Source organism: Mugil cephalus, chromosome 6 (assembly GCF_022458985.1).
Source record: "Mugil cephalus isolate CIBA_MC_2020 chromosome 6, CIBA_Mcephalus_1.1, whole genome shotgun sequence".
Lineage (NCBI taxonomy): Eukaryota > Metazoa > Chordata > Actinopteri > Mugiliformes > Mugilidae > Mugil > Mugil cephalus.
Genome location: NC_061775.1, coordinates 16,826,917 through 16,846,622, shown reverse-complemented (window position 1 = coordinate 16,846,622; position 19,706 = coordinate 16,826,917). Strand labels below are relative to the sequence as shown.

General features: G+C 39.9%; 2 protein-coding genes across 2 annotated transcripts; both read right to left on the bottom strand.

Moving 5' to 3' along the window:
• Positions 1-1,535: 1,535 nt before the first annotated feature.
• On the bottom strand, positions 1,536-8,744 carry LOC125009989 (N-acetyllactosaminide beta-1,3-N-acetylglucosaminyltransferase 3-like). Its single transcript, XM_047588325.1, has 2 exons — positions 8,638-8,744; positions 1,536-4,367 (listed from the first exon to the last, which is right to left on the bottom strand). Exon 2 carries the CDS (start codon positions 4,355-4,357, stop codon positions 3,218-3,220), a length of 1,140 nt encoding a protein of 379 aa, XP_047444281.1. The 5' UTR covers positions 4,358-4,367; positions 8,638-8,744; the 3' UTR covers positions 1,536-3,217.
• Positions 8,745-13,355: 4,611 nt separating this feature from the next.
• Positions 13,356-19,363, bottom strand: LOC125009816 (potassium voltage-gated channel subfamily V member 2-like). The gene is made up of 2 exons (XM_047588031.1): positions 17,577-19,363; positions 13,356-15,968 (listed from the first exon to the last, which is right to left on the bottom strand). The coding sequence occupies exons 1-2, from the start codon at positions 18,924-18,926 to the stop codon at positions 15,681-15,683; spliced, it is 1,638 nt and encodes a 545-aa protein (XP_047443987.1). The 5' UTR covers positions 18,927-19,363; the 3' UTR covers positions 13,356-15,680.
• Positions 19,364-19,706: the final 343 nt, after the last annotated feature.

Sequence of the window (19,706 nt, the reverse complement as noted above, 5' to 3'; positions counted from 1 at the left end):
TATGGCACCTCATTATAGTTTTATGAGACGCTATTCATGCCTACCAGCCACGATGACTTAGATCATTACACACCTGACACCAAAAACTGGTTGAGCTACAAAAACTGAAAAAACTGAGATCATTGGTTTAGGAATTCAAGGGCTAATAAAGCAAGTTCCTTTGCTTCCTTTGGCTGGTTCTGTTGTTGTGAAGAATCTCCGTGTTTGGTTTGATTCTGACCCACGTTTTCATTACCATATTACTAAGATAGTGCAAATTTGTTTTTACCATCTCAGGAACCTTTCCAAACACATTTTATCTTTTAAAGGCACAGAGATTATGGATTATTGCAACAGCATTTTATTTTTATTTTATTATTTATTTATTTTTTACCTGTTTCAACACTAGATCAATCTCTTCAGACAAAACTCAGCTGCCAGGCATTTAACCAGGACCAGGAGAAGGGATTCCATCACTCCAGTTTTAGCAGTTATAGATTTAGCTTGTTAATAAAGTCACTACTTAAAACTTATCTGAGAGACTTTCCTGGCTTTACTTGCGTTTTAATTGAGATTTTTAATTGAGTCCTTAACTGCATTGAGTTGTGTTTCATTAACTTGTTTTATATGCCTTTTTTTTTTTTTTTTTTTTTTTTTAATTGCAGATGTTTAATGTTGATTTGAAAAATACAAATATTGTGTAGGCTTTAATATCTATGTAATTTAGTTTCCTTTGAGATATTAACAATGATTAGCATTAATTTAAAAAAATCTGCTGTTTATCTGTGGTCTGTATGTTGCAGGAGGAAAAAGTTTGTTTAGATAGTGTGTACTTTTTCATTTTTGGACAGGCTCAAAGGGACACACAGTGAAGCTGTTCCAGTAACCTGATTTGTCCACAAGAGGACGCTCCAGTCCATTATACCGCTGAACTGAGACCATACCTCTGGTTTCTCTGCCATAAATACGGTATAACATACTTCTAGACTTATAATAAATAACAAATACGCTATTTCCACATGTAAATATAAATATACCTTCCTGAAATCCATTCAACTACCTAGAAACACATGAATTTTCTTTGTCACCAATTATGCAAATCCAATGAGAAACAGTGAAAAGTAAACATGATTTGCCAGTGAAATACATCAACAGCAGAACAGGTGCTGCTAAGGCAAGGGCCACAGTTTAAAATTAAAATGTCATATGTATATTGTCTAGCTCGGGCCTTTCTGGGTGGAGTTTGCATGCTCTCCCTGTGTCTGTGTGGGTTTTCTCGAGGTACTCCGGTTTCCTCTCACCTCCATAGACATGCTTGTGAGGTTAATTGGTGACCCTAAATTAACCCTAGGTGTGCGTGTGGGTGAGAATGGTTGTTTGTCTCTGTGTTAGTCCTGCAATAGACTGGCGACCTGTCCAGGGTGTACCCCGCCTCTCGCCCACCGACAGCTGGGATAGGCTCCAGCAACCCACTCGACCCTAGTGAGGATAAGGGGTAGTAGAAGATGAGATGATATATATAGAGATATATATTCAATCAGATGTACACAGGAGACCACAATGTACCAAAATTTATTATACATAATTAAATGTTATTTAATTTAATTCCATAGCGGTTTAATTATAAAATGACACACTATATACACTATATACCCTCTTCCTAACAACATTAAAGTAAAAAAAAAAAAAAAACAGCAGCAATTAAACACCCTTACAAAACATGGCAGTCAATAAGTAATGCCACATTATTTCATGGAAACCACTTACAGTATCTTTCTTTCTTAGTACACATATGACACCCAAACACATTGATCCCTGTCTATTACACAAAAAAAAACAGGCTTTAGTGAAACATAAAACGTGCAACATAAATGACCCTAAACAGAGGATTAAATTATTATACTTCTTAAGTCTTAAGAAACCCTGAGAAAAGACTCTTTAAGTTAGACCTGGATAGTGTGCAGGAAGTTTCAACAAGCATTGCGTGATAAGTTACATAACTACTTGATATCAAAACCACAGCCCCCAAATCAATGTTAACATGATCAATGTGTAACTCAGTAAATACACTCTTTCTCATCTACAACAATCACACAGTCATGGAGTTTCATGACATGTTACAATATGCTGGACTGTGACCTTGAGCCAAGGTCTTATTAATCGAAAAAAAAAAAAAACTCCAGTGGTATCTAACTTAGCAGATGGTTTAATCATTGAATTGTCTCTTAATAAGTTATCTTTATTTACGGAAGCTTGATGTCACAGAAGTTCCTTCGACATCTGTTGAGCTATTTGAGCGTGTCACTCTGCTGGTGTCTTTTGTCAGAAGTAATTTCCCATTGGGATCAATAAAATAATTCTCACTCTGATTATGATCCATGGAATTGGAGTTTGGATAAGTTACATGTGCAACTGTAATCTGTACTGCCGAGACTAGTAACAGTTTCTAAGCATAGACAAGTGGAGTTTACCTGTAATAACCCAGGCTTTAGTGTTGTTTAGCATCTTTTAACATTCATTCATAACTTGAGTTGTGGGGTAGCTGGATTCTTGTGAGAATCTTAAACGAGCAACATTCTTTCTTGCCTGTTCTCAGAGGCTTGGTTCCCAGAACCGTGGATAAATCTGCATAAGAGAGATAAGATGTCTGTACCTATGAGTACAGGCGTGGCAAAGATCATTTATGTCGTGACTCAGTGATGCACAGGATTTTAACCGTTTTGTCGAAGTGAAATTATTCCGTGAAAGGTGCGAGGTGCCTGACTGGTCTGACTTCATCTCTCTCTCTCTCTGTTCCCAGTTTCAGCATGTAACAAACCAACTGTATATTACCTATGCAAGCAACATCAGACAATCTGGCAGAGGATTGGGCAGCACTTGATGAAATACAGACCAGATTATTTGTTTCAGCATGTCAGGAAGTAGCAAATAAGAAAACAGCCCTTACTTTTGTCAACAAGAGAGAAATATAAGTTTGAATTCTGTTTGGTGGGTTAGTATGAATAAAACAAAAAATGTGTATGATGATATTTATCAGGCATGTGTCTACTTTCCTGTGAAAGCTGTCACCCGAAACAACGAATGAGGTAAATATGTATTCCCGTACCTTAATTTTAGCCTAAGTGTGCTCATCCACTCGGTTTGTAGAAAAAAATTAACTAAAAATAAATCTGAGCTAGTGCAAAATACAAACCATCAACAACCTCCGTTACCACTTGTAGGATATAATTTGGTGCCATTAAAGAATGTGCGGGGAGGAATGACATTTCAGAGTGGGGTCCTGGACTCTGTTCCACATGAGATACAAATCAGCTAGAAGGAACCTGTGTACCAGTAAAACGTCTTTATAAAAGCACGGATCGTATCCATCCATCGACTTGACAGGAACGTAGAGCCCTGCGGTCTTCACCCCCATATGGGAAGTAGGACCGAGTCCTGCTTTGGCCAGACACATGCCCATGTAAACATCATCTATGGGAAGAATTGTAATGGTCTTAGACATGTTGTATATGACCGACGCTGAATAGCCAGACAGGAGGAAACCCCCACCACCACAGTAAGGAGGGTACGACTCTGACTCCTGAACCTGAACGGGGACATAGTACTTGCTCCCTGGTGACCTGATGGGCCCCACATTCTGTATCAAGTGGCCAGTAAAGAGGTGCTTGCTTCCATCATTGTCCTTGAGGCCTTTGAGGTACTCAACCATGTTGTCTGTGTGGGCAAAGACGTCATCGTCGCCATTAAAGAGGAAGCGAGCGTTTGGACAGTTTCTTTCCATCCACTCCAGGAAGAGTATCTGCTTCAAGGTGAGGTTGAAGAATGTGTCACTGAAGTCCCACTGGATGATGTCGTTGTACTCACGTTGCTCATATTTGAGCAGCATGTTCAATCTTTCCTTCTCCAAACCATTACCCGACGTTCCCGAGATGAATACCCTTCGAATCCACATGCCTTTGTGCTTCCTCTCTTTACCCCAAGTTTTGCGCAGCACCTCTCGCCGGTCGTAGTTGTTGGCCAAGCTTTTAACGACCAGCAAAAGGAAGACTTCACCGGATTTATCAGGTCCTCCACATTTGTCAGGGACGTCCAGCAACATGGGGAAGTGGCGGCAGTGTCGATAGTAGAGAAAGTCTTTTATGTTATTGGGAAGCGAGCTGAAGCCTGTGACGTTGGCTGCGGACATATTTTGTTGACATCTTGGCCAGGAGAACTCATAAGAGGTCCTTCTGCTGGGTTGCGTTACATGGTGGTCCACCTCTTTCACTTTTATGTCAAAATGTCTGTCTTTCTGTTCAGTGTGTTCTTTAAAGAGATGGAGGACCAGCAGACCAAGAGTTCCTACCACCAGGACGACCTGTGCCTTGGATTGTTTCATCCTCGAAACTCTGACGTGGCAAGACAAAAACACAGTTTTCTCGTCAACACACCTCAGTCTCACAATAATCAACAGATTAGACTAATTAATCAGTGATTGTTGATGCAAATATAATGTAAACTTAAAGAATTATGGACATGGGTATCCAAAAAGCGTTTAAGAAAGACAACTGGACTTGTACAGTTGTTTGAGAAACGCTTTTTGGATATACCACGACCTTTACAGACATTATAAAAACATATTCAGAAAAAGATACCATGCATGCAGATTTGTCATTCTTAAAAAGAAGACATCATAAAATGTCACACACAGATTAAGTAGATAAATGCTTCTGGCTGACAACTGGAGATCTTTATCAGAACTGCTGTGTGGCTTTATCTGCAATTAGTCCTGCTACGCAGCCTATTGTGAATTATTGTCTTTGGCCTTCCTCACAAGAGTTACAGTGAACCTTTAAATATGCTTCGCATATTATATAATGATTATGAATGCAGGGTCAAAGAGTGATTTGGCGGCATATCACGGGCAGTATCAGGAAATTTATAAATGCATGCACAGTCTGCTACGGTTGAATTCATTCAGACAATGCTGCTCTGCCCTAACTATGCTGGGAAGGGAAATTTGCTGGGGTTTGAAGTACTTCATGTTTGACCTTAGTTTGGTTTCAGTAATTGTCCTGTCATTTATTTAACAATAGGCCTTTGTAATGTCAAGTGTTGCGAAGATCTTGTGATCTTATTTGATACCTGACTGTACACTTGCGATCAACATGTTAAACTCGTTTGAGCTGACGCCTGCAAACGTAAATCTCTGTATGACATCTGAGACACAAAACGGCACCAGTTTGAGATGCACAAACAACGTCCTCCGTCTTAAAGTGAGTCACCAGAACGAACGGTGGGACCTAAACACTCTACACACCGTCAAATCAAAGTCCTCACAAAGCACCTCGAATTTCAGGTTGACTGAAAGATCACGCTGCTGTATTTTGAAAGTTGCGAGCCGAATTTGAAACTGCAAAGACTTAATTTTAAGATAACGAAAAACAAACTCAGCAGCTGCATCTTTTCTTTCATTCTTCCAAACAGATGCAGACTTGTTCAGTCACTACTTGTGCGCACTGTATTCGTGCTGAGCTAAGCCTAAGCTTGGAGTGAAAAAGAGGATGAACGCTAACGTGAAAGGAAGCTCATGTCAGTGTGGCTTGGTAATTTGTTTGTCTATATGAAGTGACAGTGATGCCGGTGCTCCTTTCCTTTGAACAGCACATCACACAGATGGTCAATGATTAACCAACGAGTAATGATTTACTAATGAAATACAGCAGCTAGTCTGCAGGTGGCGTTCAGACTTGGGGTCTGTCATTTCCTATGTAACGTTTAGGTGATGTCAGCTGCACTGAGACATGACTCTCAGAGGCCAACGGGAGTGAACAGACATGAGGTGGCTTTGTGTTGGCATCCGCCTGCAGAATCCACCCATGTGTTCACGACACACTCCCAAAAATTAAATAGAATATGTCACATAGATGAAGTCAGACGCTCAGGCGCACAAAGAAACTTTTACTGCATCTAGAGGAACAGGAAGCACTCCACCCACGAGTGGACTAGCCCCGTCCCCATAGTCATCATAGTCATGTGAGAGCCACAAGATCAAAACCCCTGACAGGACAAGTGAATAGCACTGAGCATCTTGTAACCATTTTTGGACGTGACATTCGTGTGGATTCTAATTAAACACCACACACCTCCCACCGCACAGCAATAACACTCCTTGATGACTGCAGCCATCCCCAGCAGCATGCAAAACAACACAATGTGTAAATTTAAATGAGCAATGAAAGGGGAAGAATTATCTTTGACAAAGCGTTACATTCTGTAAATAAAGAACTACTTTTTCCCTTCCAGTGTAGTCACGCTGAAATATTTCCTGAAAACAGGCAAATTGGTAGAATGCAACTGACACATGCTTTCTCATTTCCATCACCAGCAACCTTCTACTTCCGTAATAGGATATTGTACAACTACATGATATTTCAAGAACACGAGACACTTTACTAGACCTAACGAACAGCACCAATTCAAATCAGTGGTGTCTCGAAGAGCTTCACTACGCATCGTGCAGGCCTAAGTGTCACTGATTAATCGATGGTCATTGTTAAATCTACTGGAGTCTATGATCTGAGACTGCATAGCCATAGTGTACAAGCCACCAACTGTCTCTAAAACAATTGTATTAAATTACTAATTTTAAACTGAATTACACTATGGTACAGTCATCATACATATAGTTTTAGGACAGCATACCTATATCCTTCTGATTACCCATGTAACTGGGTTTCTGCCTCGAGATTGGTTGACGTTCCAGCTGAGTCAGCCACGTCCTCTTACTTCCCCTATTCCCAACCCACAGCAGCCTGTGTGTGTGTTTGCACACGCATGAGAGAGAGCTCATTTCACTAAACTATATTCCATTCTTTCATTAAGCTAAAGCTTAAACTGTGTCTTCGACTGATAGTGACCTTTGATCATTGTTAATATTGCAAACAGTTGTATAGACTCCTTTTATTGTAGCAGACTTAAATAGGAGGAAGAAGCCTTTTTGAGTTGATTCTCCTGTTTAGTTCAGTTGGGTGTTAGGTCCGTTCGATTGTGTTTCGTTTACATCTTTATTTTTTTATTTTTTGCCACATCCCAACAGCTCTCGTATATAAAAGTTTTTGGGCAGCAAGCATGACTAACCGTGTTTGTCTCAGCTGACACTCTTGTAAATTTCACACGAGCGGAAGCTGGTAAAAACATCTAACGCAACATTAGGTGGTAATGTATGTGTTATTGTGGATTAATAATCAAATCTATATAATAATAAATTAAATACATTGATATTTATAATCGAATATGAGTGTCGGCCCGAACTAACCCGATAGGAGGGTCAAGTAATAGCACACCCACTTGTCAAATGCCCAAAACTGCTCTAGCAAGAGCAACTGGTCCTGCGTTCTTTAAGTTATGTGCGCAGTTTGATAACACCATTTGTGGGTGTTTACTCATCATCAGATGGCACGAACATTGTTAACTTAGATAGGGCAGGAGGAGGGTTTGATCTGGTTTGCCTTTTCCAAATAACTGGAGACAGTTATGAGTACAGATTCAAAGTCCACAAATATAAATCCAACTGCGTAATCAAGAATATGACGATAGAATATACAGACATTAAGTACAGTGCTACGTAAAACATCACTGTTTTTAGTTTAGTTCTTCCTTTTGGGACCTCATTGGCTTTTGTTAGCGTTTCAATTTGTAAGGAACCATTGAAATGCAAATAACATGCAGTCAACTATAATCCATTTCTGCACATTTAAAGGGATGTGTGAGGAAAACCTTACTAGCCGTAATCAGATACAGTAATCTGATACAATGCCAAGCATTGTGCAATTGCCCGGTTCTCAGGGAAGTCTTAAAAAAAAAATAAATTGACATTTAGAGTGATCTCAGCTACAAATGCTCATTTCTTGGTAAACGGTTCATTTGTTAAAATAAACGTTTAAAAAAAAAGTTTCGGAAATATGTGAGTCAGAGTATCAACAGGTTTCCACTTAAGTTCACACATTGTGTTGAGAGATTAACAACTGCCTATAAGTCATCCCTTACTTCAAACATTTCGATTCAACAAATATCAGCTTGGATTGACTTTTACCTTTAGTCAGTTATGTCGAGAAAAGCCTGAAATAAATCTTTAAAGGTCTGTCAAACCCATCCCAAGATATCAAGAAGTATATGTCTACTTTCATTTCTCGGGAACTGCTGAATGAAGCTGTAGAAACAATAATAATTACAATAAACGAGGAACGATTGTAATAAAAAATGCAAAGTAATACCACGAATAAATAAGTCATAGTATGCTAGATAGCTCTGACCTATTTAGAATTAGCCTAAAAAAAATATGAATAGGTTATGGGAATAATCTCCAGATATCGTGTTTTTTTTTTTTTTTTTTTTTTTTTTTTAAAAAGCCTCTCAAATGTGTCTACTTTTTTTTAAATTTCATTTCTTCATATTCTGCCACTTGCAACAACTGCTCTAACGCACTTATCGAGATATAAAGGAAAAACATCAGTGACATTTATTTTTTAGCGCACATAGTGGTTTGCAGCACTCTGATAGAGGACATGCTGAAACACAAGTCTGTCAAAACGCTTTTATAAAAGTCCTGTCTCTCAACGACAGCACATACACAGTTGTGCGTAAAGTTAGAGTATGTGGCAAATTAAATGTACTCACTTTTCAAAGAAGATCGGTCTCTTTCCGATTTTTCTCGTTAGGAAGAAATGTTAATATTCACTCCACAGTTTCAGCAGCAACATGGGGCTTGGTTTCCTGCCAGGGGGGGGCGGTGCCTGCTGTGAAAAAAAAAAAAAAGGTAAAAGATTCACCACCCCGCCATATGAACTTGCTGCCAATAACGCTCGACGAGTAGATCCACTTAACATCCCTTCGGAGAGTATGAATATGTATTTATTTTTTTTAGTGATTTTGAATTTTTGCACATATTTATATTATATATATATATTATATTTATATTTATATATTTATATAATTTTTATATAATTTCCTGGTTAGTCAACTAAATTTAAGGGATAGTATATGAGATACAGAATGTGCATACAATACGAAAATCCATCAGGAGGACGCACTAAGTCGCATTTTAAAATAAAAAACAAACAAACAAACAAACAAAAACATCAAAAGAATACATAAAACATACAACTTCATAAACCGGACAAGACACATTCTGGCTTAAAAGATATGTCATTAAGCTAATTAGTTTTAAAAGTGAGCAGACACACAGCAGATTTAATTTCGTTTGGTGTTTTGTTCCACTCCTCTCCCTCAGTATAGAGGAATGTATTTACTTTTAATATTAGGTTGTTTCAAGTTGAATACACTGAATGTTGTACTCAAGCCATGAATAGCACAAACAAATTGTACCTTAATAATTTGGACATTGATCTTGTGACATTTTAAAAACCATAATGAGTGTTGGACTTAACTTCTACATGGAGCCAGTTCAACTCTTTAAAATGGGCTGATGTGTGTTTGTGGACTGAGATTAAGGACGACTCTGATCAGTCTGTTCTGATCTTTTTGATGCTTATCTTTATTTATTTATTTATTTATTGGTTCAACCACTATACCATGTTAACTAGCTGTAGTCAAAGTGGCACTGAAGTGAAAATGTAGCTAAGGTCCTCATGGTGTCCTTATCTAGGACTTTAGATATTCTTGCCAGGTACCTAATCTTTGCATGGACCTTCCCGATGACAAGAAGGGCCATAGTCACACACTGGTTTAATTCACATCCAAGATAGGTAACACAACACTTTTCCTTCATCATTGCTCTATTATATTCCACATTAAAGCATTAAAGTAACATCCCTTAGTCTACACATCCATCCAAAAAGAATGCATTCAGATGTGCCTATGCGCAAGGATAACTTATTGTTACCTAGCCAGCGTCTTACATGCCTCCATATCATTTATATACAATAAAAACAATAAAGGACCAAGAATGCTTGCTTGTGGGACACCACAGGTAAGAGTTTTAGGCTCCGAAAGGATACCTCCCACATCTACCATTTGGACTCTACCAGAGACAGAGAGATATGACTGAATCCATTTGAAGGCTTCCTCATTAAAACCTATAGCTTCTAGTTTGCACAGATATTACTAGTTTGCACAGTAATATCTGGTGGTCCACTCTATCGAAGTCATTTCTCTGTTGACTCAGACAACAAATCAGTTCCAGGCAGAGAAGCTATGTTTATCTTTTTGCTCAGGTGTGCAATAGATCTGTTTTTTGTTTATACCATGTTAGTTCTGCGCTCTATGTCCTCTGTCCAGGGAGGCTGATGTCTAGCCAGGCTGCACAACCAGTCCACCATATACTGTAGCATGTACTGTATACCACTGCTCTTTAGGTCACTCTTTGCCGGTTCTATCAAACTGTTTGGTACAATGCTACGGCCAGTTCTAAATAGTCTGTTTCTCCTGTCACATTCACAGTTATACTTTCACCTATTCTGAGCATAAGCATAGAAGAGCACATGGCTGCTTGTTCAGTGAGGTGGGGTGTGATTTTCACTTTCAGTTTTGTCTACCACTTCACCAAACAAAACCAGTCTTTGCTGCATACTTGAAGACCAAAATAAAAGTGTGAAATAAAAGTGGTACTGGCTTAAAAAGCGGAGAAATTGGACTCATGATGGAATTGTTTCATCAGCTCCAGCATTGAAGGTCCAGGAGGTAATTCCACTCTCAAAACAGATTCTTTGTTCAGAAATTTGATAAATCAACATAAATCATTTCACTGAACATAATTCATCAATCGAGTGATAAATCAAACTTTATTTATGTAGTACCTTTCATACAAATGAATTGCAACACAAGGCGCTTCGCACATAAAACAGCAGAACCCTCCCCCTTCCTCCTCATGCACAGACACACACAGGAACACAGGGATAGTAAGAGCACAAATAAATTGAGTCATGGCTGAGCACAGATAGCCTAGTGAGGAAATACCATCAGAGGAAATGGGGTTCCATAGATGTGGGTTGTCAAACTGAAAAGATGCCTTACCATACGTGACTCTTGGAACCACTAAAAGGCTTTATATCATTTCATCAGGGACCTTGGACCTATTTATATTTTACGAGGTTGTAAATCATAAATAGGCACCTGGTACATGGGTGGGATAACGGCCAAATTTTAATGGCTAAAAAGCAAAGGGTGTGAGTGGTCCAATCCAACAGACAAGCTACAGTTGCTCAAATTGGTGAAGAAGTTAATGCTGGTTCTGATAGAAAGGTGTCAGAATACACAGTTGCCCTAAGTGACTAATATCCACTACCGAATGCACCAACAGTGGGCACATGGACATCAGAACTAGGTCATGGAGCGATGGAAGAAGGTGGACTGGTCTGTTGAATCATGAATGATGTACCACCTACCTAACCATTGTTACAGATCACAAAACAAGCAGTGTTGACTTGTCCTCCAAATTTCCCTAGATTGCAATCCAGTCAAGCATTTGTATAATGTTCTGGACAAGCAAGCCTATGGAGGCCCCACTTTGCAGTCTGCAGGACTTGCTGATATTTTGGTGCCAGATATCACAGCAGACCTTCAAGGTTCTAGTGGAGTAAATGCCTCAGCAGATCAGAGCTCTTTAAGGGGGATGAACACAATATTAGGAAGGTGGTCGTAATGTTATGCCTGATTGGTGAACTATGTTATATGATTATACTATACTAGCTGCATTGTGATTATCAGTAACAATGGTAGCACCAGCAAAAATATAATAATGATGTGCTTCATTTCTGTCCAATAAAATTTGCAGCAGCTATTTTGATCAGGAGACAAAAAATTTTACATTAATGTGAAGCAACTCTCTCTATCCTGATGGTGGAAATGAGAGGGCACATTATTCTAGGTACAGGTTGATCCTTCAGTTTGGGTGGTGGGGCCTGAGGTCGAGGGCACTAGACCGCTTCTCATTGGCTGATTTGAGCAGAAGATGGAGATAATATGTTCGGGACCGCATCAACCAGAGGATTTAATCATTTCTCAAGAGGGAAAAGATAAAACTAGGACATTCAACAAAGAGTGGTTTAAGCAACTGCAACTTGGTGAAAGGAAGCTGTCAAAAAGGCGGTTGGTCTTATTTATTTTTACTCTAAATGGAATTGATAATCTAGTTTACACAGTGATTGAATTATAAAGGGATTTGTGTAACTGCCGATGCATATGTGGATGTGTGTGTGGGGGATACAACATCGAGGAGTTGTTTACCTGTTTGTGGAGCTGTAATGGCTGTTTGGCGGTTTTATATTATGTATGTTAACTTGGCTGTGTATTGGGTGTGCGCCGTTCACGCCATGAACGCATTGTGTTTTTTTTTTTTTAATTCTTGTTGCGTTATTGTTTCGATCTTGAGGTGGTCTAAACTGATGCCTTCTAGCAAGAAAGTCTGGGCTTTAGTCTGGTTTGGCCCTTTCGGGGTAGCGTTTGCGTGTTTTCTGGGGTTTTTCCGGCTACTATGTTTTTGTTGTGAGGGGGTTGATTATGGTATATCCAGACTGCATCATCAGAATTTCCAAACCAAAATTACCACTGCAACTAAAAAATGTGTTCCAGGAAGATGAGGATAGAAAATCAAATGGTTGTCCAACGTGGTTAATGAAGAATACTAGAAACTGCTGCTCCACATTAATAATGCCTCAAATGCTTTGGAGAAACATTATATCATGGACAACAAAGTCAATCCTGGCATCGTGGCGCTTGATAAGACGTTACAGAGATAAGCAGAGTCTCCTCTACTACAAACATGTTTTCCTTCCACTTGGAGCCTTACTTAATTTGTGTTTTTCTTCCGTTTTAATCAGCCTGTTCAATCTCTAGCAGACCGACTGAACAACGACATGAATGTGCTTGCTTTCATACATGGTGAACATATTTATTCATAGACATCTGTAGACACTAGACTATTATCACATTTATCCTGCCCTTTAATTCTGCTGTATTTACATTCACTGTGAAGTGCCTGATGTCTGGAGCTTTCAACAAGTCAGTATAAATGATAATAGCAAACAGCTCTGAGACAACCTGATGCTGACATTGACGAATAAACTTTAAAGTGTCACATTGTTCACACTCCAAGGTTGTCATCAGGATGTCCTGGAGATAAAGTGTCACAGTATAAATACACCTGATACTTTGTGGAGGTTCTGGCATGCTGGTATTACACACTATAAACTGGTATTTCATGTTGAAACTGTATCACATTACAAGATACAAACACTCAGCAGTGTGTAAAATCTCATTGGTGTGAACTCCCCAGCTTCCAACTGAGCCCCAACTGATCTTGAAATCTTTTTGACCCGTGGCAGAGGAAAGTAATAATTCCCTACTAAAGGTCAACAAACCAGTTGAGCAACATCACAGGATATCCTGAAGTTTTATTTATGTCAATCATAATAATTAAAAATAGGACAAAATGTGAAAATATATTAAATTGATAAAAACTCAAACCGAAAGAAAAACGTGCATTAATTATGTCTTTTTATGATCTCATAATAACAACAGTTTCAGTCTTCTGCCTTTAAATATGAAGAAAAATGAATAACTACATTTTAGAACACAATATTTCTTCTTCTGTCTTCTTTTTTTATTGAAACGTATGCAGTTTAATGTCTGTGAACACACTTGTGACATCCTTTCATTCTTAAAATGGAAATCAAATATTGTTCAGAGAGTTCATCCCTTTTTTGTTGCAGAAGTTCCCAGAAATGCGAGTCACTTTCTGTCCAGTTCATCACAAACCAGCTCCATGAGGTTAAAGTCTACAGACTGGGCCATGGTCCACTCCATGTTTTCTTGCTTTCCATCTTGTTTTTATCCTGAGGTAGTTCTGCTGTAGCTTGGATTAAACTTTTGGGTCATTATCGTGCTGTAAGATGAAGCCCTGACCAAATATACCAGAGGATACTTTTGACTAGTGGTGTAATAATAAAAAGTCAACAATGAGTAGCAGTATTATGTCTGCATGTGAAGCGAAAGGAGCTGCACCAGATCTAAAAAAGGTGCTTCCAGAGGAGTCTGTAAGACGTTTCTAGACCTTAAGAGGTGGAGACAGTATGAGTCTACTTTCAAATTCCTTTTGTCACACATTAAAGGGGGCAATTAACCGTATGACAGTGTTCATTGCAATTGATGTACAAACAGAAGAACACATGGCATTCGTTCACAGGCACTTGTTTACAAGTCACAACTTGTGGCTCCATTGCTTTTTCCAGTACATTTCGGTTTAACAAGAAATTCTTCATACATAAGATGCCATACAAGACTTAATCATCAGTTCTTCTCTTACTATTTAACTGGTCGACAGGTATTTGGATATTAATCTTTCCCTAACAAACACCACAAAAACTAAGGAGATCAGCATGGATTTAGGGAAGTCCAAAAAAGGGACCTCAGCAGGTAATGAACAGCAGATAGAAGTGTTTCTTCCTCTTAACTGCTGTTGAACTGCCATTGAGGAAACACAGAAACCGTCCTCTGACACTATGAGGTTTGTCAGCAGCTGTGAAGCAGAGAACAGGAAGGGTTTGGCCCAGTGAGCAAAAAAACAACACAGATAACAGTGAGAACATCCAGATCTGTGCATTGTGTAGGCAGCTAGCATACACGTGACAACTAGCAGTATCACCATGCAAGCAACAGTTTGTTTTGTCTGCTTGCTATCAGGTAAAGACGCAAAACCAATCACAAGACCTTATAATCAATGACATATTTCCCCGAGGCCAAGGGGAAGCCATGCTGCCTGTCTTTCTTATGAGACTGTAGCTCTCATCAAATAAAAACACTCTTCTGAGCAGTTTTGGCAATTCTAAGTTGTGTCACTTTGTCTCTTTCTTATTTCTCATCTCTAATTATTTAAGGTTGTGCGATGTTATGTAGCTGAAGAGTGGTGAGATAGGGTATTGTGCTGTGGTCCGAAGATAAGCCAGGCAGAGTTGGCTTCCCTTGGCAGAAAAAAAAAGAATGATTAACGGACGAGGTGATCCTGCTAGTGTGACACTGCTCATCTGTGGTTTGCCAGGACTGTGCCAAGGGAATTAGCAAGTTTGTGTTGACTTTTCGATAGCAGAATTAGCAAGCGCAGTGATGGACATGTTCTCATTTTGCTGAATGTATGTAAATGACGTGAATGAATTGCTATTTACATCACAAATCTGCACTGTGCAGATTTATGTAAATCAAGTCAGGGAGACAATGCATGTGGGTGTATGTGTATGAGGGAAGGTGAGAGAAAGGGCATGTGTTGGTGTTCAAAGGGCCGGTTTGATAACAAGTAAGTGCCAGTAAAAGGAAACTGGGTGCTCTGATAACTCAATCCATTACATGAAATAGCGATAACATACAGACAACATGCTCTTTTATGTCCCCACCACTTAAAAAGGCTATAGATTTTTTGTCTCAGAAAAAAAAAAAAAAAAAAAAACAACAAAAAAAAAACCCACATCACACCACTGCTTATAATAAGTGCTGTGAAATTTAACATGTGCCTTTCCACTTTTTGAGAAAGCAGCAATAGCAGTGATCTCATTTTGGTTCTGCTTCTGTATACTTAGCCTGTTTTTTGTTCTTACTGTGCTCACTCACTCACTAAGCAGGTTCACTTCCTTCTGTGGCATCGGAATATTTTATCTGATTTATGCTGTCCACAAGTTCCTCAAGCGTAAGGGTCCTCTTCTCAAATGTTCAAGTCATTCTAAGACGGGCTCTAAGACTGTGCTGCTGTCTTCTTCTGAGGGATGGAAGCACATATCCATTTTACGCCTGAGTCTCTTCTTGAGCTGGAATCGGCGCTGCACTGAGATGGAGTTGTACTCTTGTGCCTTCAGCGTGCTGTAGTAGTCAGAGAACTTGTTGAACAGGAAGGAGATTGGCATGCCGTTGAGGATGATACCGAAAGAGATGCAACCAAACGCTACAATGCGTCCTAGGATGGTTACGGGAACCACATCGCCATAACCCACAGTGGAGATGCTAACCTGAAAGGCAAAAAATGAACAAACTTATATTCAGTTTCAAGTGGTGCTACTAAAGCCTGCAATTCCTGTTTGACAATGTACGTATAACAGCCTCTCAATGACGAGAAAATACTGTCTTCACCGTCTGAACCTGTCTTCACCTGTCTTCACCTGTCTTCACCTAACTCACAGTGAGCGAACTGTCCTAAGGTCGTGCCCCTAAAGGTGCTCACAAAATTCCCACCAATACAGATGCACTACAGTGATCACTTTAAATCTCCCAAGAGGCTTTGATTGTATATACAGTACTGTGGAAAAGTTTTAGGCCTTTTGATGAAATGCTGTAAACTAGGAATGCTTTCATAAATTGAAGTGTTAATGGTTTATTTTTATCATTTAGCAAAATGCAGCAAATGAACAGAATAGCAATCAAATCAATATTTGGTGTGACCACCCTTTGCCTTCAAGACAGCATCAGTTCTTCTAGGTACACAGTTTCTGAAGGAACTCTTCTGGTAGGTTGTATGTTTGGGGTCTTTGTCATGCCTCAGAATAAATTTGGGGCCAATCATACGCCTCGCTGATGGTACTGCATGATGGATAAGTACCTGTCTGTATTTCTCGGCATTGAGGATTAGTCCTGACCAAATCTCCAACTCCTTTTGCAGAAATTCAGCTCCAAACTTGCCTCCACCATGCTTCACTGTTGCCTGGAGACAGTCATTATCCCAGCTCTCCAGCCTTTCAGTGAACAAACTGTTGTCTGCTATAGCCAAATATTCCAAAATTTGATTCAGCAGTCCAGAGCAGTTCCTGTGCATAGTAGAGTCTCTTGGCCTTGTTTCCATGTCAGAGGGATGGATTTGAGGGATGGCAATTCTACCATGAAGACCACTTCTGGCAAGACTTCTCCAGGAAGTAGATGGGTGTACCTGGGTCCCACTAGTTTCTGCCAGTTCTGAGCTGATGGTGCTGCTGGACATGTTCTGATTATTAAGGGAAATAAGCTTGATGTGTTTTTCATCTGCTGCACTAAGTTTCTTTGGCCGACTACTACGTCTACGATCCTACAAAATCCCCAACTATGTGCAAGGATTGATGCTGGTTTGAAGGGTAGTAACACCAAATGTTGATGTGACTTAGATTTTTCTTTTGTTCACTCATGTTTTTGTGGATTTTGTAGATTGATAAAAATAAACAATCATTGTTTATATTTTTGAAAGCATTCTTAATTTACTGCATTTTTTCCACACCTGCCTAAAACGTGTGCACAGTACTGTATTATGATATGTCGCTACTGCATTTGTAGTGATTTAGAGCTATCAGCACAGAGAATTTTATTACAGGGGTGTTAACAAAAAAGCTGCTATATGTATGTTCATCAGACTAGGTTTAGATACATGTTTACTGGATTATTTATTATAAAAAAAAGCAACATAACAACATTAGCAAACAACTGAACTGTGTGTATATTACATGGGGAAAATGGATGCTCATATAGAGGGGACATTGTCGACCGTCCCTTCTAAGGAGACTGAGGTAGACTAAGGAGACTTAGAGACAACTCCTTAGGGTTTTGTGTATACTGTACACAGAAAGTAGATGAAATGTGCATCATAAGTTACTCACTGCAGCCCACCACCAGGCATATGGGATGCTGCTGATAGAAGAACCCTCAGTATCCATCTCTGCTGAATGCAAGAGGGCCGAGAAAATGAAGATTCCCATGGCAATGAAGAGGAAAATGCAACAGGCCTGCTGGTAACACTGCCGCAGGGTAAACCCAAACGCCTTCATGCCAGTTGAATGTCGTGCTAACTTCAAAATGCGAAAGATCCGCAGCAACTTGATGACGATGAGGACATGGTTGAGCGTACTGAGCTGAGTCATAGCCCTGTGGTCTTCTTGTGCGTTCACATTCATCGCATCGGTGCAGGTTTCAAAGACGATCTGGGCAAAATGAGGCATGACCGACACCATGTCCACAAAGTTGAGGCCCCCCTTCAAGAACAAAGCGATATTAGGAGTGGTGATAAGGCGAATTAAATACTCAAAGGTGAAGAACACAATGGTGATAATCTCCACCCATTCCATCTGCGTTTTGTCATTGATTCTGTATGTTTGGAGCTCTTCCACAGTGTTGAGAGCCATTGCGACGATGGAGAAGAGCGCGAACAGGTTGGAGAGCACGGCGAATGCCTTCGCCAGAGATGAAGAGTACGGATTCTCCACGACGTTCCACAGGGTCTTCCGCACATTCCCAAAAATCATGTCCTTGAAGCTTTCGTCGTCATACTTCATTTCGATCTCAGCCATCAGCTCTCTCTCCACCTTCAGGTTGTCCTTGACCTCGTCCGCCTTCTCCTCGAACACCATCCAGCAGCACAGCTGGATGTGTTTAATGCTCAGTCCCCAGTACGCAATTTCCTCCTCAAAGTTGATGGGGCACATTTCCCTTACAACCCACAGCACTCCGCTGTGGTAGAAATGGCAGACGTGGTGGAAGAAGGCTGGATCATGGTCAAAGAAGAATTCATTCTTCCACACAGAGTAGTCATCGCACAGAGTGAGAAGTTTTGCCCGGTCCTTGCATTGAGCTAATGAGCCAATCCTGGTGTTAGGATATTTAAGAGCACACTTTCTTGGGATATGAAACACTTTCCCTCCAACGTTCACTTTGATGCTCTGCTGCCATTTGGGTTCATCCTCGGCATTGGGGCACTCAGCTTTGACGCCAGAACTGTCCAGATTCTCCAGAGAGCTCCATGCCTTCACTGCTTTGTCCTGGGAAAATGGAAACGAGTTGTTGTCTTGTTTGCTGTCCGAGAGGCAGTTGATAGTTGAGCGTCGGCTTTGCAAACATCTGTGCAGCTGCTGAGCATTTTCTGAGCAAGCCATGAAAAATGTGGTGGTCCAGTTTAACAGGACAAAATAAAAAAAGACAAGCAAAAATACTGGTAAATAAATAAATTTATACATCAGAAGAAATGCTCTCTGGAAATAATTCCCCAACACAGCATTTGCTGTTGAATTTGCAGGAAACACTGCATCTGGTCCCAGAGGAATTACTATCTCAGCGAACAGCAGTCCTTCCTGTTTTGCTAGTTCAATTTGAGTTTGAGCGGTGGGTCAAGTAGTCCGGTTCAAGAAGAAGTAGAGTTTCCCCTGTTTGTCTGGACAGACAACACATTTGATCAGTCTGACCAGGAGACTAGGACAAGCAGCAGGGATTTTTCAGGGTAATCTCATTGGTGTCCTTCTAAGTATCCTTAAAGAGTTGTAAATGGAGGGGGGTGAGGCTGGATTTGGAAACAAAGTTGGTTTAAGGATCTTGAAGGCAAACAGCCAACTGAGGCCTCATGTTCGTTTTTCTTTCATTTCCCCATTACTGCATATTTGTGAACATTTTTTCTGGCATGGTAAAACAGAAAGTAAGTACAGGTGGCTTCTTCGGAGGGAAAAAAACAAAAAGTGTTGTGAACTTAGTTTGATTTTGTTTTACCTTTGTTGTTTGTTGGGTGAGCAGAACCAGCAAAGTGGACATGGGTAGGATTGACAAATTGATCCAAAACGCTAGACATTTGATCGGCAGAGAGTTGGAGAGATTTTCTAAATGTTTTGCTGATACCATTTTTTTTTATTATTATTATTTCATTTTATCTTTCTTTTTACTTGTGGTTCTCAAGAGTGTTTTTATGTATGGCTAAGCTACTGTGACCAATAAATTTTCCTTGTGGACGAATAAAATCCGTCTAAGTC

Excerpts from the sequence above, each read along its gene's own strand:
- LOC125009816 (XM_047588031.1), bottom strand. The coding sequence starts at position 18,926 with ATGTATAAATTTATTTATTTACCAGTATTTTTGCTTGTCTTTTTTTAT. Across the intron at positions 15,969-17,576 it reads ATGCCTGGTGGTGGGCTGCA|GTTAGCATCTCCACTGTGGG; the intron begins GTGAGTAACTTA and ends TTTGCCTTTCAG.
- LOC125009989 (XM_047588325.1), bottom strand. The coding sequence starts at position 4,357 with ATGAAACAATCCAAGGCACAGGTCGTCCTGGTGGTAGGAACTCTTGGT.